Source organism: Apis cerana, linkage group LG4, assembly GCF_029169275.1.
Source record: "Apis cerana isolate GH-2021 linkage group LG4, AcerK_1.0, whole genome shotgun sequence".
In the NCBI taxonomy this organism is placed as follows: Eukaryota; Metazoa; Arthropoda; class Insecta; order Hymenoptera; family Apidae; genus Apis; species Apis cerana.
This window is the reverse complement of record NC_083855.1, coordinates 11,866,236-11,886,905: the sequence shown is the minus strand read 5'-3', so window position 1 is coordinate 11,886,905 and position 20,670 is coordinate 11,866,236. Positions and strand designations below refer to the sequence as shown.

General features: G+C 31.4%; 4 protein-coding genes across 5 annotated transcripts; 3 read left to right on the top strand and 1 right to left on the bottom strand.

Moving 5' to 3' along the window:
- Nucleotides 1-3,727: 3,727 nt before the first annotated feature.
- LOC108000162 (kxDL motif-containing protein CG10681) lies at nucleotides 3,728-5,800 on the bottom strand. Its single transcript, XM_017060366.3, has 4 exons — nucleotides 5,652-5,800; nucleotides 5,367-5,566; nucleotides 5,161-5,295; nucleotides 3,728-4,169 (listed from the first exon to the last, which is right to left on the bottom strand). Exons 1-4 carry the CDS (start codon nucleotides 5,798-5,800, stop codon nucleotides 4,039-4,041), a joined length of 615 nt encoding a protein of 204 aa, XP_016915855.1. The 3' UTR covers nucleotides 3,728-4,038.
- Nucleotides 5,801-6,530: 730 nt separating this feature from the next.
- On the top strand, nucleotides 6,531-7,890 carry LOC108000163 (ubiquitin-conjugating enzyme E2 C). Its single transcript, XM_017060367.3, has 4 exons — nucleotides 6,531-6,664; nucleotides 6,988-7,102; nucleotides 7,188-7,392; nucleotides 7,466-7,890. Exons 1-4 carry the CDS (start codon nucleotides 6,561-6,563, stop codon nucleotides 7,588-7,590), a joined length of 549 nt encoding a protein of 182 aa, XP_016915856.1. The 5' UTR covers nucleotides 6,531-6,560; the 3' UTR covers nucleotides 7,591-7,890.
- Nucleotides 7,891-8,793: 903 nt separating this feature from the next.
- LOC108000161 (valacyclovir hydrolase) lies at nucleotides 8,794-14,901 on the top strand. Its single transcript, XM_062074287.1, has 7 exons — nucleotides 8,794-8,928; nucleotides 8,997-9,084; nucleotides 9,443-9,763; nucleotides 9,836-10,091; nucleotides 10,158-11,326; nucleotides 11,439-14,371; nucleotides 14,650-14,901. The coding sequence occupies exons 1-5, from the start codon at nucleotides 8,842-8,844 to the stop codon at nucleotides 10,246-10,248; spliced, it is 843 nt and encodes a 280-aa protein (XP_061930271.1). The 5' UTR covers nucleotides 8,794-8,841; the 3' UTR covers nucleotides 10,249-11,326; nucleotides 11,439-14,371; nucleotides 14,650-14,901.
- Nucleotides 14,229-20,312, top strand: LOC107993924 (tubulin beta-1 chain). 2 transcript variants are annotated; one of them, XM_062074286.1, is made up of 4 exons: nucleotides 14,282-14,371; nucleotides 14,650-14,757; nucleotides 15,281-15,663; nucleotides 18,677-20,312. In XM_062074286.1, the coding sequence occupies exons 3-4, from the start codon at nucleotides 15,607-15,609 to the stop codon at nucleotides 19,961-19,963; spliced, it is 1,344 nt and encodes a 447-aa protein (XP_061930270.1). In that variant the 5' UTR covers nucleotides 14,282-14,371; nucleotides 14,650-14,757; nucleotides 15,281-15,606; the 3' UTR covers nucleotides 19,964-20,312. The 2 variants fall into 2 exon arrangements, with proteins under 2 accessions (XP_016906091.1, XP_061930270.1); XM_017050602.3 differs by lacking the exon at nucleotides 14,650-14,757 and having other exon boundaries at nucleotides 14,229-14,371.
- The last annotated feature ends 358 nt before the right edge of the window (nucleotides 20,313-20,670 follow it).

Below are 20,670 nucleotides of genomic sequence, written 5' to 3'. Positions count from 1 at the left end.
AAACGGGAAGATTTCGCGGGTGAGAGAGAGAGAAAGACGGGGCGTGCGCGACACGAAGGAACGCGAAGCACGGACGGCTGTCGCCAGCCGACTGAACGTCTAGTCGGAGAACTGGAAGAACGGCGGCGACCGGAGGAGGACGAGGAAGAAAGAGGTGGTGGCTTGCAACCTCTCTACCACGCAACCTCTGCTCACTACTCCGAGGCTGCACCGGTAATTCTTCCGTCCACCCTGGAACCACGACGAAACAACAACAACAACAACAACAACAAACGGGAAACAACAAAGTTGCAAATGCTTTCCAATCCCAATTTCTTTCGATTGGATCGAGAAAGCAGAGATACTAAGATCCATGCAACCGTTATATTTACGTTGGAGACGCGGGAAATGGTCGGTATATGTACTTTTACGCGTAGATATCGTACCAGCTTGCTGGTGACGCGTCGATATATTCTCGCGAAGAAAGTCTCTGCAGATGAAGCTGAGAAATAGCTCGCCATCCTCCCGCCTTTCTTTCTTCTTATTATCTCGTTTCTTATTATCTTTTCGATCCGTTAATTTTTCGGATCTTTCGCGATCACGCGTGGCACGCGTGATCGAGAAAAAGAGAAAGGAAAAGGATCGAAAAAAAAAATGGTTGGAAGATGAATATAAAGGAATGTAAGGGAATATAAAGGAATATAAAGGAATACAAGGGAATAAAACAGGAGGATCGCGAATCGGTTCGGTATCGACCTCGATTTCGAGAACGCGGCAATCCTTCGTTTCGGCCAAGTTTCGAACTCGTACGCGTCTCGTCAAGTATCCACACACGCAGCTGAGATCCGCGGCCACGGCCACGCTCCGGGCAAACACGAACCATACCTATATACGCGTATGCGCGCCAGAACATCTCCCTATCCTTGTTTCTCTCCCTGCTTATCGCCACGAATTCATGCGCGGCCACACCGACACACGCGCGCCGCTCCACCGGCCTATTATACGTATTATTAGCACTCCGTCACAGTCCTGTCATCGCCATGTACACTCCTCTACGTGCGCGCGTCACCGCGCCGAAATTCCCGAATAACCTTTCGTCGTGGGTACCTATCTTTTGCCAATTTTCAACCCATTATCGGTTCCAACCCAACTTTTTCCCTCCCCATTCAACAACAAAGATCATCGCCTCGAATCGAATCGATCGATTCGTCTAATAAATCGATCGAATGAATCGTTCCCATTTATTTGTTCGCGACAAGTTGTGTTTTGCTCGAACACAAGAAAAAAAAAAAAAAAAAAAAAAAAAGAAAATTGTTCAAAAAATTACTGGCCCCAATGCGCCACAACAATGTTATCGTTCTCTTTCGCTCTCGATCGAGGCGCGTATAGCGGATTTCAACGCAAAGTTCAATTTGTCCGACGGGTAATCGTAAGTTTGAACGGGTGATGCCGTCATTTGCAGGCAAACGAAAGCTACGTTTTACACGTTGATCGAAACGCAGGTACCTACGTGCTCACTCGTAATTTACGACTTATCGGCCCTGATCCGAGTAATTTTCGCGCTTGTGAAAATTATACCGACCTGACTCGTCGCACGAATTTCTCTCTCTCTCTCTCTCACTCTCCTCATTTATCCACCCTCTCCGCTTCCTCACTCCCCTTTCTCGCACTCTCTTTCTCTCGCGTTCCCTCTCCTCATCCCACACGGTGGAAGTGACGCAAAATCGTGCTCCCGGCACAGGCTGCCTTGTACCGAGATGTCGATACCACGAAGAGCGGATGTCAATAGCACGAAGTCACTCCTTTCGCGAGGGAGAAACCGCGTCAGCCGATTTTACAGCATTTTCGTACGGTGCGGAAAAACGCGCAACCACGTTGTTGCTCGATCGACGATCGGATCCTTTCGACTCGTATAAGAGTCGAGATTTGCAACTCGATCCGCAAGATCGATCGCGCGTGGAAATGGGCGTGCGAATGATAGTTGGCTAACTTTTTTTTTTTCCCCCCCTTTTTTTTTTTAACTTCTCCAACTTTCTCCTCCATCCGTTTAGTTTTCGCTCGCGTCGTCGTCCTCCTCCTCGGTGTCGTCGTTCTTCGGATCGGCGCTCTTGGAAACGTTCGATCTGGACCACTGTTTCTGACACCCTTCATCGAGTTAACGGGTATATCCCGTGCTTTTGTATTACTTTGCACCGCTGAAAAACGGATTCCGTTGTGTCCGTGTCACAGAGATCGAATACACGTATACAACAGATCTCGACAACAGAGCGTAGCGCCTCCAAGTGCAGCTGAATGTGTCACGCCTCCGAAATTTTTCAAAAGGCCTATCGTGCTTTTCGAATTGCTTTATTTTTTCCTCTTCCCCTTTTCACCTCGTTTTCCAACATCCACAGCTTTGATCCACAGATTCAAAGTGATTCATTCCCGCGATAATTAGATAATTGTCTTCGTCCTATTTCTCGTCGACGAGAAACATGTATCCCGTTACACGTGCTGCCGCGAGAAAAAGTAAAAAAAGAGAGAGAAAAACGAAGCTGTCTATCGAATGAAACAGGTGAATCGGATAAAATTAAACATCTGTTTCCCTGTTTTGCTCTAAGAGACTTAACTTCTTCTTCCTGTTCTTCTTCGCGTTTCTTTTCCTCTTTGATACGCGTGCATCGATTCACTCATTTTACACGCGAAATGCAATGATTGGACGAATCAAACGTGATGGATCCACTGAAATTTTATTGTATAAAAAATCGATTAATCGTCTTTACGCTCTCGAATAATTTTCTATTTGTTATTCGATTAGTCGAATTTATATTAATAGAGAGATTAGTTAGAGAGATTAGTTTTGATATCGCATAGTTGAATATTGCTCGAAAAATCTATGAAATATTATTTTCGAATACCGGTTTTCAAATGTCCTCGGCGTTGGATAGAGATAGAAAGAGAAAGAGAGAGAAAGAAGAGAGCGGACAAGAAAAAGAGAGAAAAGATGAAACGGATAGAAAACAGCTGAGGCGCAGCTGGTTTCTGGCATCGCGATGGCTGGCGTCTTCCGCGCGGAGAATGCTGTGCCTCCTGTGTATATAGTATATGTGCATATAGTTGACGTGTGTGTATAGTACAAACCATCCTTGGTAGAAAGCAGAATCGAAATCGTTTCTCAAAAAAATATGTTCAGAGGGGGAACAACAAACGGTTTTGAAAAATTTTTCAATTTTCCTTGAAGATACGAATAAAAAAGAAGAGATAATTACGTATAAAATAATATTGGAAAATTGATATGAATGATTTTTTTTTGCAATCACTTCAATTTTCAAGAAGTTATCTCGTTTTATGAATTATTTAAGCTTTCCCTCATTGTCTTGCATCTGGATGCGTTATATTTTTTTCCTCTTCGTTATTTATATTCATCTTATCAATCTCTTTCAGACATCCGCATTATCCTGATTACTTTTTCCACCTTTAATATTATGTATAATAGTTTATAATTATATAGTCTGTATAAAGTGACTCAATGTGTTAACGCTGATAACATTCGCGCGCCACTTCGAAACTTTGTTTACCGTTCGTATCTTTACCGACATCTCTCTGTTTTAATGGAAACTACAAATCGCATCGGTAAAATCGATAATGCTCGAATATATTATTGAGTAATTTCATTTTACCGAAGAAATATTTTCTTTACGAATTTTACTCGTTACGATTTTGGAAACATTCATTTTCGTACTTACCGCTACGAAATGATCTACTCTTCTACAGTATACAAACAATGCTTTATTATAGCGTTACTCGATACTGACAGAATTCACAGATTTGCAATTTACAAAGATATGCGTACATCTATTTTTGTACGTGAAAGTATGCATATATAATCAAAAAAATTTCCAAGTTTTTATAACCGTTTGCTACCGATTCAACTAAAATGTTATTGTCGGCTAACAATTTTCGCGAAAATGTCAGCATATAAAATTTCAACTTTTGTTTTACTCTTTTTTTTATTTTACTTTTTTTTTTTAAAATTCTTCTTTTTCGTAGTCTTCCGATTCTATAACTGGAAGGAACTCTTTAAGCAGTATCAGACGTGCAGGACGAAGTATCAGCGTTACTTTGATCGTTGTTGCTCTCCGTTGATGAACTATCGTTGCTCTTTATTCGTCGTTTCCGCAGCTTTGCGAATTGAAACTCCTCAACCGGCACTGTACATCAACAATTGAAGTCGTTATTAGTGTCGTTCGTGCAATTGTATTCGGGAAAGGAAACAATTGAATGTCCTAACAAGTGGGAAATAAATCCAAGTAAATTACATCTATCGAAATCGAAATATAAGATGTCTGTATTTTTTTTCCTCTTTTGTACTATTTCTAAAATTCATTTTATTACAGTGATTCTTATGTTACAGCCATAATCTATTCGGATTGTTTTAAATCATCTAGAATTTCTTTATTAATTCATTTTTGTTGCGTTTTTAAAAAACGATCTATGACATACTATGGCTATAACATGTACATTGTACGAAGTTAACAACAACCAGAAAAATCTTAATTTTTATCTTTCTACCAAAAGACAATGAGTAATGACTAATCGCTTAATATTTGTCATAGCATTGCGACGAATCATTTAACAAAAAGATATATGTATTATTTACGATATTTTTCACGTTTCTTCAAATTTACAGAAACTTCATTAACTTTATATATTATACATATATATAATTCAATTCGGTGTACAAGTCGCTACAAAACAAATGCGACATATGAAAAACTTATTTATAAATGGTTTAATAATTAAGAATATAATTAAGAATATTGATCAACTGATCATCTTTTACTTTTTAATTTTGCATTACAATTTACTTATCAAAAAGGATTAACATTGTTGAAAACTTATACTTGAAAGAATATGCTGTATATAATTATTATTGTATTTCATTCGTTCATTTATCCATAATTCCCACTGCGAGATAAATTTTAGTCGAAAAAAACAAGAATGTTAAAAAAAATTGATTGTACAAATACATCATAAATATTTTGTTAAGTTCGACGATGATTTTTCGATAAAAAATTAAGAAAAGAAAAATAGAATAAAAAAAATAGAAACATCATAATGCTTTAACAACGAACAATTTGTCACAATTTAGGTGAATTTATTGTATGGTGATACGATTACTTGTACTGCAAGTTTGGTTACCATCAGAATCTGGATCTCGATCCATATCAGTATGAGTAACACTCGGTAATGGAACAATTTCAGGTTCGAGTGGTTTTACAGAACAATCTACATCTTCAACGATTACTTCTTCTGCTAAACTGCTTCTAACAGCTTCTATATTTATAAAAAAATATTTAGAATAAATTAATTTTCATATTTTTTAAACAGTTTGCATATATATTTACCATTAAATGCTTGAGGATATTGTTGACTTAATTTATTTTTTACAATACGAATCCTCTTGAAAATATAGTCTAAATCTCTTTTCATTTCCACCAAAAGTGCTGTGTGTTTTTTAAATTCAGTGCCAGCAGTTTTCAATCTATTAATTGACAATTGATTGCAATTAGTTAACATTTCATTGGTCTTTTCAAATCTTTGCAACCTATAAAGTAAAAGGTTCATTCATGATGCAATAGGAAATTTATAAATACAAATATTTGAAAAAATAAATAAAAAATTATTCTTACATTTGTTTTTGAGCTCTTATCATAGATTCTACATCTTGTTGATCAACAATGCCAGCCAAACCTTGTATAAATACCTCTGGTGCTGTATAGTTTTGAAAACATTCAAAACTTCCAGTATCTGATTCTGGTGTGCCTTGTGCTGTTGTCATTTTTTTTTAATCTCAAAATATCAACTAATTACAATATTCATCCAAATATAGTTTTAACATATTTTTCTATCAGTCTATTTTTCTATCATATTATCATATATATATATTATTTTCTATCATATATCACACATTTGTTTTTTTATACAAAAATTTATGATCTATTGTACATTTCATTTTTATGACTCTTTATTGCGTTCACAATAATATCGATTGTAATGAAATAATTTTTACTTTAATTGTAAAAAAATAACTAATAAATAATTGTCAATTAATAACAAATTTATAAATGATTAGATAACGCAATAGCGTTATAGTTAGTTTATAAATTGTGTTTTAAAAAGTACACATTTCATTCTTTCACTCTTCTTATGAATTAACTCAACGTCAATATGATATACTATTAATTTAATACTATTAAAAATGCTCGTCGATTGACGATAACTTTATCATTTTGTCTATATATAATTTATAATCATTGTTTCAACATTTAATTAAAGAAAATAATAATGTTTTAACAAATATATTTAACACATTTTTTCAATATAATTTTATATAATCGAATTTTTCATTAAACTAAACATCTTAAACAAACTAGACGCTTCACCTTCAACAGCTGTTTGAAGTCAAATGTTTTCAAGACGGTTGGTAGAAGATCCAGCATTCAAATTTCCACAGTGACTGTTGTATCTCAAACCGAAGCTTCGGAAATTTCGTGCGAAAAATAATAATTTTAAGAATCACGTGTGTCTTTCTATTCGGAATGGCACAAAATATAAATCCATTCTATTCATCTCAAAATGCTCCAAGTAAAGCTGCAGAAGAAAAACAGAATATACCAAAAGATAACCATGCAGTTAGTAAACGGTACGCCAACTTTATCAAACATTTAGTATATACATTATCGATTGATCTTTTTACATGTATATTTATTTACTTCTATTTTATTATTTATTATTATTTTATATTTTTTATTTTTTTCTTTAAAATTTTATATAATGAATGTACTGTATTATAACAACTATACTAAAATACATAACCTACTCACAATGTTTGGATTAATAATATAATAATAATGCATTTTTAAATTGTATGACTGTAATCATATTTTATAGTAGATTTATAATTATTTTTTTTATAATTTATTTTTTTTGTGATATTAATAAAAACAAATATATGTTGTATAATAGGTTGCAAAAGGAGCTAATGGTTTTAATGATGAGTACAGAGAAAGGTGTTTCTGCCTTTCCAGATGGAGAAAATTTATTCAAATGGATAGGAACTATTATAGGACCACAGGATACAGTAATACTTCTATTATCATAATTAAAATATTGATAAATATAAAAAATAATATTTATTTTAACATTTATTTTGTTTATTATTACAGGTTTATGCTGGTCTTACATATAAATTAACTTTAGAATTTCCACATAGTTACCCATATAGTGCTCCAATTGTACGTTTTGCTACTCCTTGTTTTCATCCAAATGTGGATGCTGTAGGTAATATTTGTTTGGACATATTAAAAGATAAATGGAGTGCTTTATATGATGTGCGTACTATATTATTATCTATACAATCTCTTCTTAGTGGTGAGTAATATTATATTTAATGTTGTAGAATATGCTGATAAGAATATGAAAATATAAATATTATTTTTTTTAGAACCTAACAATGAAAGTCCTCTCAATCCACAAGCAGCAAAACTATGGAGTGATCAAACTAAATATAAAAAACATTTAACAGAAGAATATCACAGAGCTCTAAATGGTGACCAACAAGATTCATGATAAGTGCATTTTTATAATGATCTTGTTCATTATTTTTATTTCTATGAATGTTACAATTAAGAATAGGATATAGAAAACAAACTGCACTGAATTTATGTACTTTGTTATTGAAAATTTAATCTTCTATTATCTTTTGCACTTGTATGCTGTATCATGCAAAACAACATACAAATATCTTTTATATTGTTCATCACAATCATGTCTGTTACATAATTTCGTCAGTCTGTCTTAAAGATGTATAGAAATTTGTATCATGCTTTTAAGACTGTATATGCAGATTAAACATTTTTATATCGTCAACTTCTATCAGAAACTTTTATTTATTTTTATTCTTAGTAATATATATAATATATACATATTGATTTTGGATATATTTTAATATTTTCTATCCATACAAGTTACAGTGACCATCGACGTTACGTCATTGATTATTGTATATTTAAAAAATAAATATTTTAAACACTATTGTTGTAAAATTTATTGTATTTTCATATATACTTTGTTTAATTTGTTGAATAGAAATGTTTTTTGTAGATTTAAAATTTTATTTAATTTATTGACACGTTCATTTCGATATAATAGATATAATAGATATTTTTCCGATAAATGATTTAATAAACACGATATAATATAAAAATTTAAATTAGAAAATTCTTCATAGAAATTAAATTTCAATATATAGTTGAAAAAATGAAAAATTAATTCTATTTAATTATAGTTATTTTAAAATAGAATGTTTATAAAAAAATATTTACAACATGAAATTTTTTTCATATTATAAATGAATATCTATAAAATAAATAGATAATAATAAAACTTTATTTAATATTATTATTGAATATCATAAAACTTTAATAAATATTAAAATAACTTTAATAAATATAATTTAAAATTTATAAAAAAATTTATAATATTATATATTGAATTAATTGAAAATATTTGAAGAAAATTAAATTTCTTGCAATACGTAATAAATCATTAGATTTATATTATATTTATATTATATTCAGAATATTATCAGTTTCTTTTTAGAAAATAGAATGCAATAATAGCGATAAGAGAGAATGATGTCATTATCTTGTTTTATTTTATTTATAGATATACATGAACGAACGATATTTTTATATTTCTTTTTCTATCAATTCCTATAAAGATAAATAACATTTGAACAAGAGTAGCATTTAGCAGAATATACGTAAATTAGAAATAAGCTGTCAACCATTAGTAAAATTATACGAAAATTTTGTGAATATGTTTCTATTTCGACGAACACATACCGTTAATCTTTTCTCACGGAATGCACGTATCTTTTCGACAATAAAAAATTATATTTCACAGGTAATATCAAATTATATTGTAAAGATAATAATATAAATAGAAACTTATACATATTTTTCTATTTTTAGGAAAAAAAAATTAATATTAATGGAGTAAATATCAATTACCTGAAAATTGGAACTGGCAATCCAGTTTTGCTTTTACCTGGTGCTGCAGGTAAGTTAATGAAAAAATGATCACGTTTGATGTAACATTACAATCACAATTGTGTTATATATATGTGTATGCGTAAATTGGCGAAAGTGCTGCTATCTAGGAAAGTTGATTATTGAAAATATAACTGCATAATCGTATTCGATCAATTTTAATATTCGAATGAAACAATATCTTTATTATGTATATATATTTATAATAATTTACGATAAATATAAATATACCATATTAAGTATAACAATATTAATAAATTTTTATTCTATCATAAAAATTTTTAAACTATCTAATATAAAATATACATTCTTATTTAAAAAAATGTTAAATTTAAATTATTATAATTACAATATTATCATATCATCAGGTACGATTTGGACAGATTTTAAACCACAAATAGAGGGACTTGATAAAGAAAAATTCACTATAGTAGCATGGGATCCTCCAGGTTATGGAAAATCAAGACCACCCGATAGAACATATCCGGATGATTTTTTTCAACGTGATGCTATTTGGGCATGTGATTTAATGAAAGCTTTAGGTTACACAAAATTTTCATTAATAGGATGGAGTGACGGTGCTATCACTTCTTTAATACTCGCTTCAATGTTTCCCGATAATGTTCAAAAAATGGTTGCTCTTGCTGCAAACGCTTACGTAACACCAGAAGAAAAAGAAATTTATAAAAGTTTGTTTATATATTATTTTGATTTCGATAATTTTTTATTATCGTACTAATTATCTATCTGTATATTAATAGAATACGGAACTATTGATAATTGGTCTGAAAAAATGAAACAACCACTGATAAAAGTTTACGGAGAAGAATATTTACGAAAGATTTCGTTTGATTGGTTAGAGTCTATTTTGAGGATTTGCGAGAAACAAAACGATGATTTGTGTAAAGAATCGCTAAAGAAGATTAAGTGTCCTAGTTTAATCATTCAAGGAAACAAAGATCCGATGGTACTCATTGAACATGCAAGTTACTTGAAAGATCATATTGTTGGATCGAAGTAAGGATAATAAAATCAATTTTACAATCAAAACATTAATCAATATTAAATAAAAAATTTTTTTAGGATAAAGATTTTCGAAAAAGGTGCACATAATTTACATTTACGATATTCAGAAGAATTCAATAATATCGTTACCAAATTCTTAATTGAATAATTAAATATATATAATATAATTATAAAATAATTTACAATATAATTTTTGTTATACATAAATATGTTATGTTTTTTATAATTTTTATATTATAAAATAAATTTATATATTATAAAATAATATATAATATATAAAAAAAAATATATATAATATATAATTTAATATATATTGCATAGTAAACTTTTAGGAATAATAATAGAAGAATAGAATAATAATAATAATAATAATAGAATATTTTTTTTTATTTAAAATATTTATTCTTATAATAATCATAGATGTAAAAACTTTTTTTTTTTATATCTTTGAACACCATTTATCTTATACTATGCTGACAGCATAGAGGACACACGTGGGATAACCGGCACAGAAATCAAGTCAGAGAAAGGAGCTATAAAATCACGTGGGCGATGAAGGTTTTCCATAGGCTTACCTCTTTCGGCAAAAGACGCTTCCAAATAACGTTTCCGTCTTTTGAATTGAAAATCAATCCTTAATCAATCTTTTGAATTCGTTAGTTTTTAATATATATATATATATATATATATTATTGATTGAATTATTAAATAAAGTAAAAATCACAATATAATTAATGTGAGGAGAAAAATGAAATTCGCATTCTAAAATGAGCATTTCGACATTAATACAATTCACTACGAACGTCAAGAACCGCCCATCCGAAATACCTGCAATGCGCTTCGGACGAAAATCGATCGTGTTCCTGGTCTCGGCTACGCCCCAAAGAACCATTTGCCAGGAATTTACCAATGAAATATGTTTTATCCTTTACTAATAGAATTATATTATATTATTATATATTACATATTATACTATTTTATTTAATTTTTTTTTTTTCAGATTTTATTTTCTGCTTCAATAGTAAAAAATATGCTTCAATAACAGGGTAAATAAAAATAAAAAACTTTGAAACAAATGAATGCTTAAGATTCATCGAGACATTATCTGAATGCAGATAGAAAGTGGTCTTGTGCCACTTATTGTGCTTGTCGAGAATACTCGCACAAATATTCATGGAATATTTCTCTAATCTCTACAAATGTTTACCATTAATTTTAACTAATATGTAAGTCAAACTTAATCTATCATGTTTAAGTGAACAATTTTTAAAAAGAGTTTTGATTATTAAACATATAAACATCGATATATTTTTAATAAATTTCTATTTTTTTTTTCAGATGTACAAAATTATATTAAAAAATTATATTACGCAAGTTCAATCAATTACAAACAACGAAAGGAAATGGATAGAAAACGTGACATATAAAATGCAGTATATCCAAACATGGACATACTGCTTCGTGATTCGATCGTGTGAACCTCTCCTTATTTTTTACCTTCTTTTATCGCGTTTCTTTTTCGCAATAAATATTTTACGAGTCATATTACATCTTCTAAATATGCAATTTTGAGAAGAACAGGATAAATTTTAATACCATTTAAAATAACACTTTCATGTAAAATTCTACGTGATGAAAATATAAAAATATTTTTAAAAAAATGATGACGCGAATCACATTTTATTGAATTTCTGAGAACATTATTAGATAAAGTTACTCTATAAACAAATACGAACGAAAACCGAATATGTAAATGTCTTTCCCGTTTTGGAAATGCGACATCGTGTTACGATGATATCACCGTAAAGTGTTACTCAATAACCAGACCGGTCGCAGAATTGGATATTCTCAGTTTTCTAATTGATAATTGTAATTTTAAAACAATTTCTACTTCTAATCTCTTGTAACGTGTCCAAATGATAAGCTTAATATCTGTGAATTTTTATCCAGTCTATGATCAAAATCCTGACAGGAATGGACGATGTTTGAGCAAACAAAAAATAAAGCGAAACAAATGTGGGAAATGAGAAATAGAAAAATAAGGATAAAAATTGAAATACGGAAAGAAAACAGGATTCGTAAGAGAAAAGGAGGGGAGATCGAGAAGAGCAACTGGGTGACTCACAATCAGATTTCGAAGCTACCGTTATCGAGTTGATTCCCTTGATCCACGACTCCGCCGCGATGTATCCGTACTCTGTCCAAAGTAGAAAACGACACCATTTACGGCAACTTGCGGCTCCGTTGTTACTCGTTTTCAGACTCGTATCACACAAGATCATTCGAGAAAGTAGTCGTATGTCAAAATCTTGTCCTCGATACAACTCGGCCACCCCTACTGGTCCTCGCATGAAAATCTTTGCGACGGGATATTTCGAATATTTTTGCAATAAATAATCTATAAAATATAAGGTTATAAAATATTTTCGAATCTGAATTATAAAAAAAAGATATTACTTTCAAGGGTGATAGCTCTATGTAATTGAGACACGTCGAGACGGATATACGGCTGCGGAAATATTTAGACGTGTTTGTCGTGCACGACGTCCTCGGGATCAATAAAAGTTGAGGCGGGGCAAGGTTTGGTACGTCTGTCGCGTCGTTCCGACTCGGTTCTTCCAAATTATCCTCATTCGCCGATGTTCATGTCATCGATAGTATTAATCTACCTTCGAATGCATAAATGTGTAATTAATATTTTTCTTATCTTATTTTATTTGTTTGTATGCTCAACTAAATAGATCGATGGAAATAATTCTTATTTCAAATTTCTTCAATTCATTGTTATGATTTAATATTAAGTGCTATAAGATACGAGAAGCATAATCTTTTACAGAATTTTTAAGATTATAAAAAATATGAATAATGAAAATTACGAAATACATAGAAAAATTTTATATACAAACAAAAGAAAGCATGTTCGGGAAGCTCAATAATATCGTGACTCATAACTGTTCCTTCTCACATATAAAATATCGTATCTGTCATTATCAACAAAAGTTATCAATTATTATTTAGTCATATAATATTATTTTTAACAAAAGATTTAATTATTGTAAAGATAATTGATAATATTTTAAAGTACTTTCTTTACTTATACATAGAATATATTCGATAACAGTGAAAACGAAATTCAATTAATATTCGTGACTCAATTTTATCATATACATTTCGATATCAAATATCTTTAAACGCGTTTTTTCAATCTAATTCTCTAAATTCTCCAATTCTCTAAACGATTATCTCAGAAAAAGGAGACTAACTGATCGAAAATTTTCCAACGGATGTCTGAAATCAAAAGCATAAACCGGCATATAATAAGCTTATAATAGTAAACCATGATTAAGTAATCGTTCAAATTGGACATTAATTATTCTATTATTTTTGATCACGATAGATAGGAACGATGCGGAAGTCTCTTTTTCGTCGACACTGGTACGTGAACTTCTCTTCGTTCTTGGTTCGTCTAAATTGGACGTGATGTCAGCGAGCGTTTCTACTCGTAATTGTACAACTAACGAAGGACAATCAGAGTGGAGCATTGTCGTATCGGTCTTATTCTTTCGAATCGACCTCGTGACACGTAATCAGTTTTTATTCACGCAATTGATACACAACTCTTTTTTGCAAACAAAGTTTTTCATCTTCATTTTATTCTCTTTTATTTCGTTTCAGCGTATCAAGCATATTTATAATATACATTATTATGCATGTTACGTAGGATAGACATTTGATTAATAATTAAGTATATTATATTTTTATTTCTTTTAATATCTAAAGAAAAAACAAATAAAAGATAATCGATTCTTAAGAATTCATTTTTCGCATAGATTATAAAATTCATTTAAAAAAGTGTTAATGCTTAAAACTATTATGATATAAGATTTACACACACACACGCGCACACACACACATACATACATACATACACACGCACACGCACACATATTGCTTCTTTTAGTTAGAATTTACCTTGATAATAAATATGATCCCCCGTTATTGGTAGGTCCGTTATGTTTGCATACTGCGACTCGTGTCTATCAATGCGAAACAGTGTTTGCACGCTTAACCAAGTACATGCAGAAGAATATACACACACTGAGATGCGCGGGCGTGTACACTATCATGGCTGATTTTTTTCCTTCGAAACGAAGAGCGAGTGATCCATACATGGTAACGGTGAGAAGACTGGCTTACGCGTTGCAACGCGTAACCCACCCTACCTGCTCTCCTGTCGCCACTCGTTCGCCTTCCGTTCTTTTCTCCTGCTTGTAAGTTGCTTTTACATACAACTATGCACACAAACATGCATTATTATTGTCTATCTCAAATTTATTTGTCATAAACTTTTGCATACACAATATTATTGATGATCAAAATCGATAATTAATACCTGTAATTAAATATGCAATAATCAGTATTGTTTGTAAAAAGATTGAAAAATGAAAATAATTTTGTTTTATTAATATTATTTAAAAAAAAATTTTTGCCAAGTAAAATTTCAAATATTTTAAATATTGGCAATTGTCTCAAAGGCATTTTTTATTAGATCCGCAATATTTGGGTGTGTACGTTTGTGACTCACGTATCGACTTTTCTCCCAGCCAACTTCGAATAAGCAGGGTGGGTTTAAGGCACACCCATCATCCAGCTAAGGGTAGAGAAAATATATATGTTAATATAATTTTTAAATTTAATTATAAGCATATACTTATATTCTATAAACAGAAAAAAAATAAAAAATGTTATATTTATTATATTTTATAATGTAAATAAATTAAAAAAATTTTTAATTAATAAATTATCTAATCTAATTAAAAAAAAATCCATAAAAATTAAGAAACAATGTACTATAGTCATATATTTCAATGTAATTGTTAAATAGGTCAATTAATCTTTTTTAGTTTGGCAACAATGATGTCATATATTTACTATTAAATTTACCAGATTATTAAATTTTTAAATTATTAATTGGAATTAAATTCTATTAGATATATAAAAATTATTTATAGGTTAACTGGCTTACGTTTGGAAAAAGAATGTTCGAAATCATTAATTATCGATTAATCATTAAAATAAAATAAAAATCATAATTAAATTTGTTGCATCAGAGTTATTATTATTATAAAGAGATAAATTTCAAGAATATCGAAAAAAAAATTGAATTCGTGGGTCGACAGCATTGGCCTGCAATTTTGGCGAATCGAAATTTTGTCAACGATGTCACATCCGCAAAAGTTGGAGCGCAGAATCACAGAGCAGTTGGCAACGCTGCTGACGTTGGCTGGTGAAAAGGTGGCGGGGCTTAGACGTCGACCAATCACAAGCACTATTCGGATCTCCCCACGTCGCTCCCCGCGGTCGTGCCGAAGCTTGAAAATCTGTAACGGACGCCGCTTCCAGGGCATATTCGTTTCTGGGCTCTCGTGACGAGTTAGCGTGTATCTCGTCGTTAGTTCGATAATCGCAGTATACTTCGAAAAAGTCCAGAAAACTACCGAGCAACATGAGGGAAATCGTCCACATTCAAGCTGGCCAGTGCGGTAACCAAATTGGCGCAAAGGTAAGTGTTGAAAAACTGTTCGAAATAATTGAATTCGCGACCGCGTGGAAATGAACGCTTCTTTGTTCGGCGTCGTACTTGGTGTTAGTGTTTCTTATAGATATTGTGTCTGTTATGTGCTCAAATGTCCTTTTTTTTATTTCATAATCTTAGATTTTTTTTATATAAAATTTACGGAAAAAAAGAATTTGAAAATATATAAAAAAAAAATTCATATTTAATTTATACTGATCTTTTGAACGTTTTTTTCTTGTATATTATTTACGAAGGCTTATTTACGTGGAAAATAATTTAAATTTTGTAAATGTTGTAACGATCGATTTCATCGAAAGACCGTGTTATACTTCAGCTACGTGGTACGGTTGGCATGTGAAAAAATGGCAACCTCGCTCGGTCGAAGACCTGTCATGGCGACAGAACCAAGCCGGCCGGCTGGTACTTAACGGTTTTTTTTTCTATCGACCCATGTTTTCTAACGAAGTGTTGTTGTTAAATATTAAATGTATATTCTTCAATTTTTTTTTTTGTTTATTTATCGAGAATGTTGTTGAATTTTTAAAAGGAAAAGTATTTGAAATTGTATTTATTTAGAAATTCATAAATGTTTTAAACTCTGAGCAGGGCGTGGTCTATCTCCGGCGTCGAGATACACTAGTTGATGCAGCAACGGAATCGAATGCGCAGTTGCGCGCGCAATTGATCCTGTCTTTCTTACTCTTCTTTCTCTCATTAACATTCTAGAATATACATATTCTTTGCTTGAATCTTTTAGATTCTTCACAAATTCCATGTTTATTTTAATCTTTTTGAATCATATATTTATTATTTATAATATCACTAATATCACTTTATAGAATTTATTTTTTTTTTAAAGATTTTATCTTAAAATAATCATTTTTTTTAAATTAAAATTAGAAATTTGTTCAAATAAATAAATCAATGAATAATTTATTTCGCGAATGAAAACATTCATATTTTCTGATCACATTATATACATAACTATCGTAACAAATGACTTGTGAGGATAGCGTACGTATAGCAAGTAATGCAGTGTAGTTACGCTCTCATAGTTTTCAAGGTTGTTTCATTGAGTCAATGTTCGCTTCCTAAATTATTCGTTCCTATCTTATATTATGCTTATCAATTCTTTGACAAAAATGTTTTATGCAAATTTTTTATTCAAATTATTACTCTATCGTAATTCACCCATCATCGAACGATTGAGTAATAGTTACAATTATCCATTCAGGGATCCAAGTAATCCAAGGACATCTTGTGTTACGTAGTATGGTGAAACATTTCCAAATACAGAAAGAAGATATCCTTTCGCCATTTTCTTTTGCGTTACTTCGACCAGTTATTTTACGTTGGTAACAACTAGATGGATGTAGTATCAAGATGTAGTATCGATCGTTTTTCAGAATGTAAATTTCTAGTCCGCCATTTTGTGTAGACATTATTCGTACTTTGAAAAAATTTCTTCAAATTGTTGGCGCGAAAAAATTTTTTTTATTCTTTTAAAAATATTAAAAGGAAAAATTATTACAATTAAAATAATTCTATAAGAAAATTAATATATTTTTTTTTCTAATTTTCATAAATAAATAGGCTATAATTTAATAGATTATGAATTGATATTATTATTGATATATTGTTTCAATTTTTATTTTGATAAATATTTTAATTATAAATCGAATAAATATAATAGATTATATATAATGTCGAGAGAGATGCATAAAATGCATAAATCGAGTGTAATGTTTTATGTTAATTAGACAAGATTGGCATTGCAGTCATCATTTCTATATATAGCGATGACATTGGTGACTCATGTTGCTACGACATTGTACATATATCGTACAATGTGTGGTGGGAGGTAGTAAGATTGTATAGTATTCACTTCCTACTAACGATAGTCATATATGATTATGCTGGCTAATAAACCTATCGTTTCTATATAGGCATCATAGTTATCGCAAGTGTGCTATGATTAGAATTAATATTACTTTAATTATCGGATAGTTCAATAAAATTAAAATTATGTGTACACAGAAGTTATTTAAGCTAGACAATAATAAGTTAAAAAGAAAAAAAAGAAGATATTTTAAAACGTTATGTGTAAACATTACTGACCTAGGATTAAATACTTCTTGAACATCATGGCAATGATAAAAATTGCTATATTACATAAAGAATTATTTACTGAGTAAATAGGACAAACGAAATGTAATATTATACGTATGTTTCTATTCGTTTTATCTATTATTGCGGCACATTGATTAGTTAGTTAAAATATTTATTACTTCTTATCTTCTTTGGAAAGAACTTGACTGGTAAACTTTTATCTGGATAATAAGATATCTCATGTGTATATCACACTCAATAGATGGTATTCTGAGAACGCATCGATTTCCAGAAATATACTATAAGGTCTTTGAACTATGGAGAGGTACGTGCAGTTGCGCGCTAACTAATAGAGAAGGAAGGCGCATTGTACCATGCATTATATATGTACTTCGTATGCTGCGACGTGCATTCGTTTGTATATAAAACAACAAATTGACGATAATCGAATAATAATTATTATCTCGTAAAATTTGTGAATAATCTTAATAATTTATATTTGTTTAAAAGTAGATTTAAAGAAACGAAAAAAAAGTACATGAATATGCATAGTTATTGTTATAAATTTTTACATATATATAATAAAAATAAAAAAATTTTTTAAAAATTTCTATTCTTGTTGTCATAATGAATGCTTGTATTACAACTAATTACATACGAGCTATTCACTGGTGAGGTCATCGAACTGTTCCTCTCGGTCGATAATACGGAAGACTGAAAACGGATGCGAGGGTAATCGTGAGGAGAAAGCATTGACTAGCACCAAGTACGATTTTTTTTTTTTTGAATATTCGCACTCGTATCGAAAATTTAATTAAATTAAAAATTAAATCGAAATATTAAATCGTATAAACATTTTTTTAAAAATATAAATTATTGTTTATTATAGTTTTGGGAAATCATCAGTGACGAGCATGGCATCGACCCAACCGGTACTTATCATGGCGATTCCGATCTTCAATTGGAAAGAATCAACGTATACTATAATGAAGCATCTGGAGGAAAATACGTACCACGTGCCATCCTCGTCGATTTGGAGCCAGGCACAATGGACTCTGTTCGCTCGGGACCTTTCGGTCAAATATTTAGACCAGATAATTTCGTGTTTGGACAGTCTGGAGCTGGTAACAATTGGGCAAAAGGTCATTACACCGAAGGTGCCGAATTAGTAGACTCTGTCCTTGATGTAGTCAGAAAAGAAGCCGAAAGCTGTGACTGCTTACAAGGTTTTCAATTGACTCACTCTTTGGGCGGTGGTACCGGATCCGGTATGGGAACGTTGCTCATCTCCAAAATTCGCGAAGAATATCCTGATAGAATCATGAATACATACTCCGTCGTACCGTCCCCTAAAGTATCAGATACCGTCGTAGAACCATATAATGCAACACTTTCCGTACATCAATTGGTAGAAAATACAGACGAAACTTACTGCATTGATAATGAAGCTCTTTACGATATTTGTTTCCGCACTCTGAAATTATCTACGCCTACCTATGGTGATCTGAATCATCTCGTTTCTCTTACGATGTCTGGTGTTACTACTTGCCTGAGGTTCCCTGGTCAATTGAATGCCGATTTGAGAAAACTCGCTGTAAACATGGTACCGTTCCCTCGTCTTCACTTCTTCATGCCAGGATTCGCACCACTCACATCTCGTGGCAGTCAACAATACAGAGCTCTCTCTGTACCCGAGCTAACTCAACAGATGTTCGATGCAAAGAATATGATGGCAGCCTGCGATCCTAGGCACGGAAGGTATCTCACAGTAGCAGCCATTTTCCGTGGCAGAATGTCGATGAAAGAAGTCGACGAGCAAATGCTCAACATTCAGAACAAGAACAGCTCTTACTTCGTCGAGTGGATCCCGAACAACGTAAAAACAGCTGTCTGCGACATCCCACCCCGTGGTTTGAAGATGTCCGCTACCTTCATCGGCAACTCGACAGCTATTCAAGAGCTGTTCAAACGAATCTCCGAACAGTTCACTGCTATGTTCAGGAGGAAAGCTTTCCTTCACTGGTACACCGGCGAGGGTATGGACGAGATGGAATTCACCGAGGCCGAATCGAACATGAACGATTTAGTTTCGGAATATCAGCAATATCAAGAAGCCACCGCAGACGAAGATGCGGAATTCGACGAGGAACAGGAAGCAGAAGTCGACGAAAATTAAACGCCTATTCTCTATTCTACTCTACTTACTACCTACGATTCATCCCCTCATCATTGTCCCCTTCGCTCTCGTACTGCTTCTTAACTTTATGCGTTTATGTCTTTCTTTCCTATTCCATCTTTTTTTTTTAATTTCTTTTTTACATTCTGTGCAGGCGCGCTTTTTCATCGATTCACTCCTTGTATTATTCGAATAATTCGAGTATTATTCGAATAATACTTTTTTTTATCAAACTTTTTTCTGTATCGTTTATTTGTTTCGATTATGTAGTTTGCAAAGCGCGTCTTTGTATTCAGTGTATAACCGCTCTAGCGGCTACCATCATCTTGAATAAATTATTATCATATAAGTGTACGGTTTAATAAGAATCCCTTATTATTGTCGTACATATATTTTGTCGAATTCAATAATTCATTTTTATATTTATAAAATTATATTGTAGGTGTACTTGTATTTATATTTGTTCCTTTCATCTATCAATTTTTATACTATGACATACAAATTTGAATAAAGTAGATCATGCATTCAAGCAGTACCAAAAAAAATGTGATTAAATATTCAGTTAGCGTAACTAATTTCAAGTTTTATTCAAAAGTAGGTTATAATTTGAATTTCATTTAATCGAAAGTAAAAAGTAAAAGAAAATATAAAGTTTTAGAATGTACGTATAAATAATTAGTAAATGAAATTCTATCTGGAAATAAGAA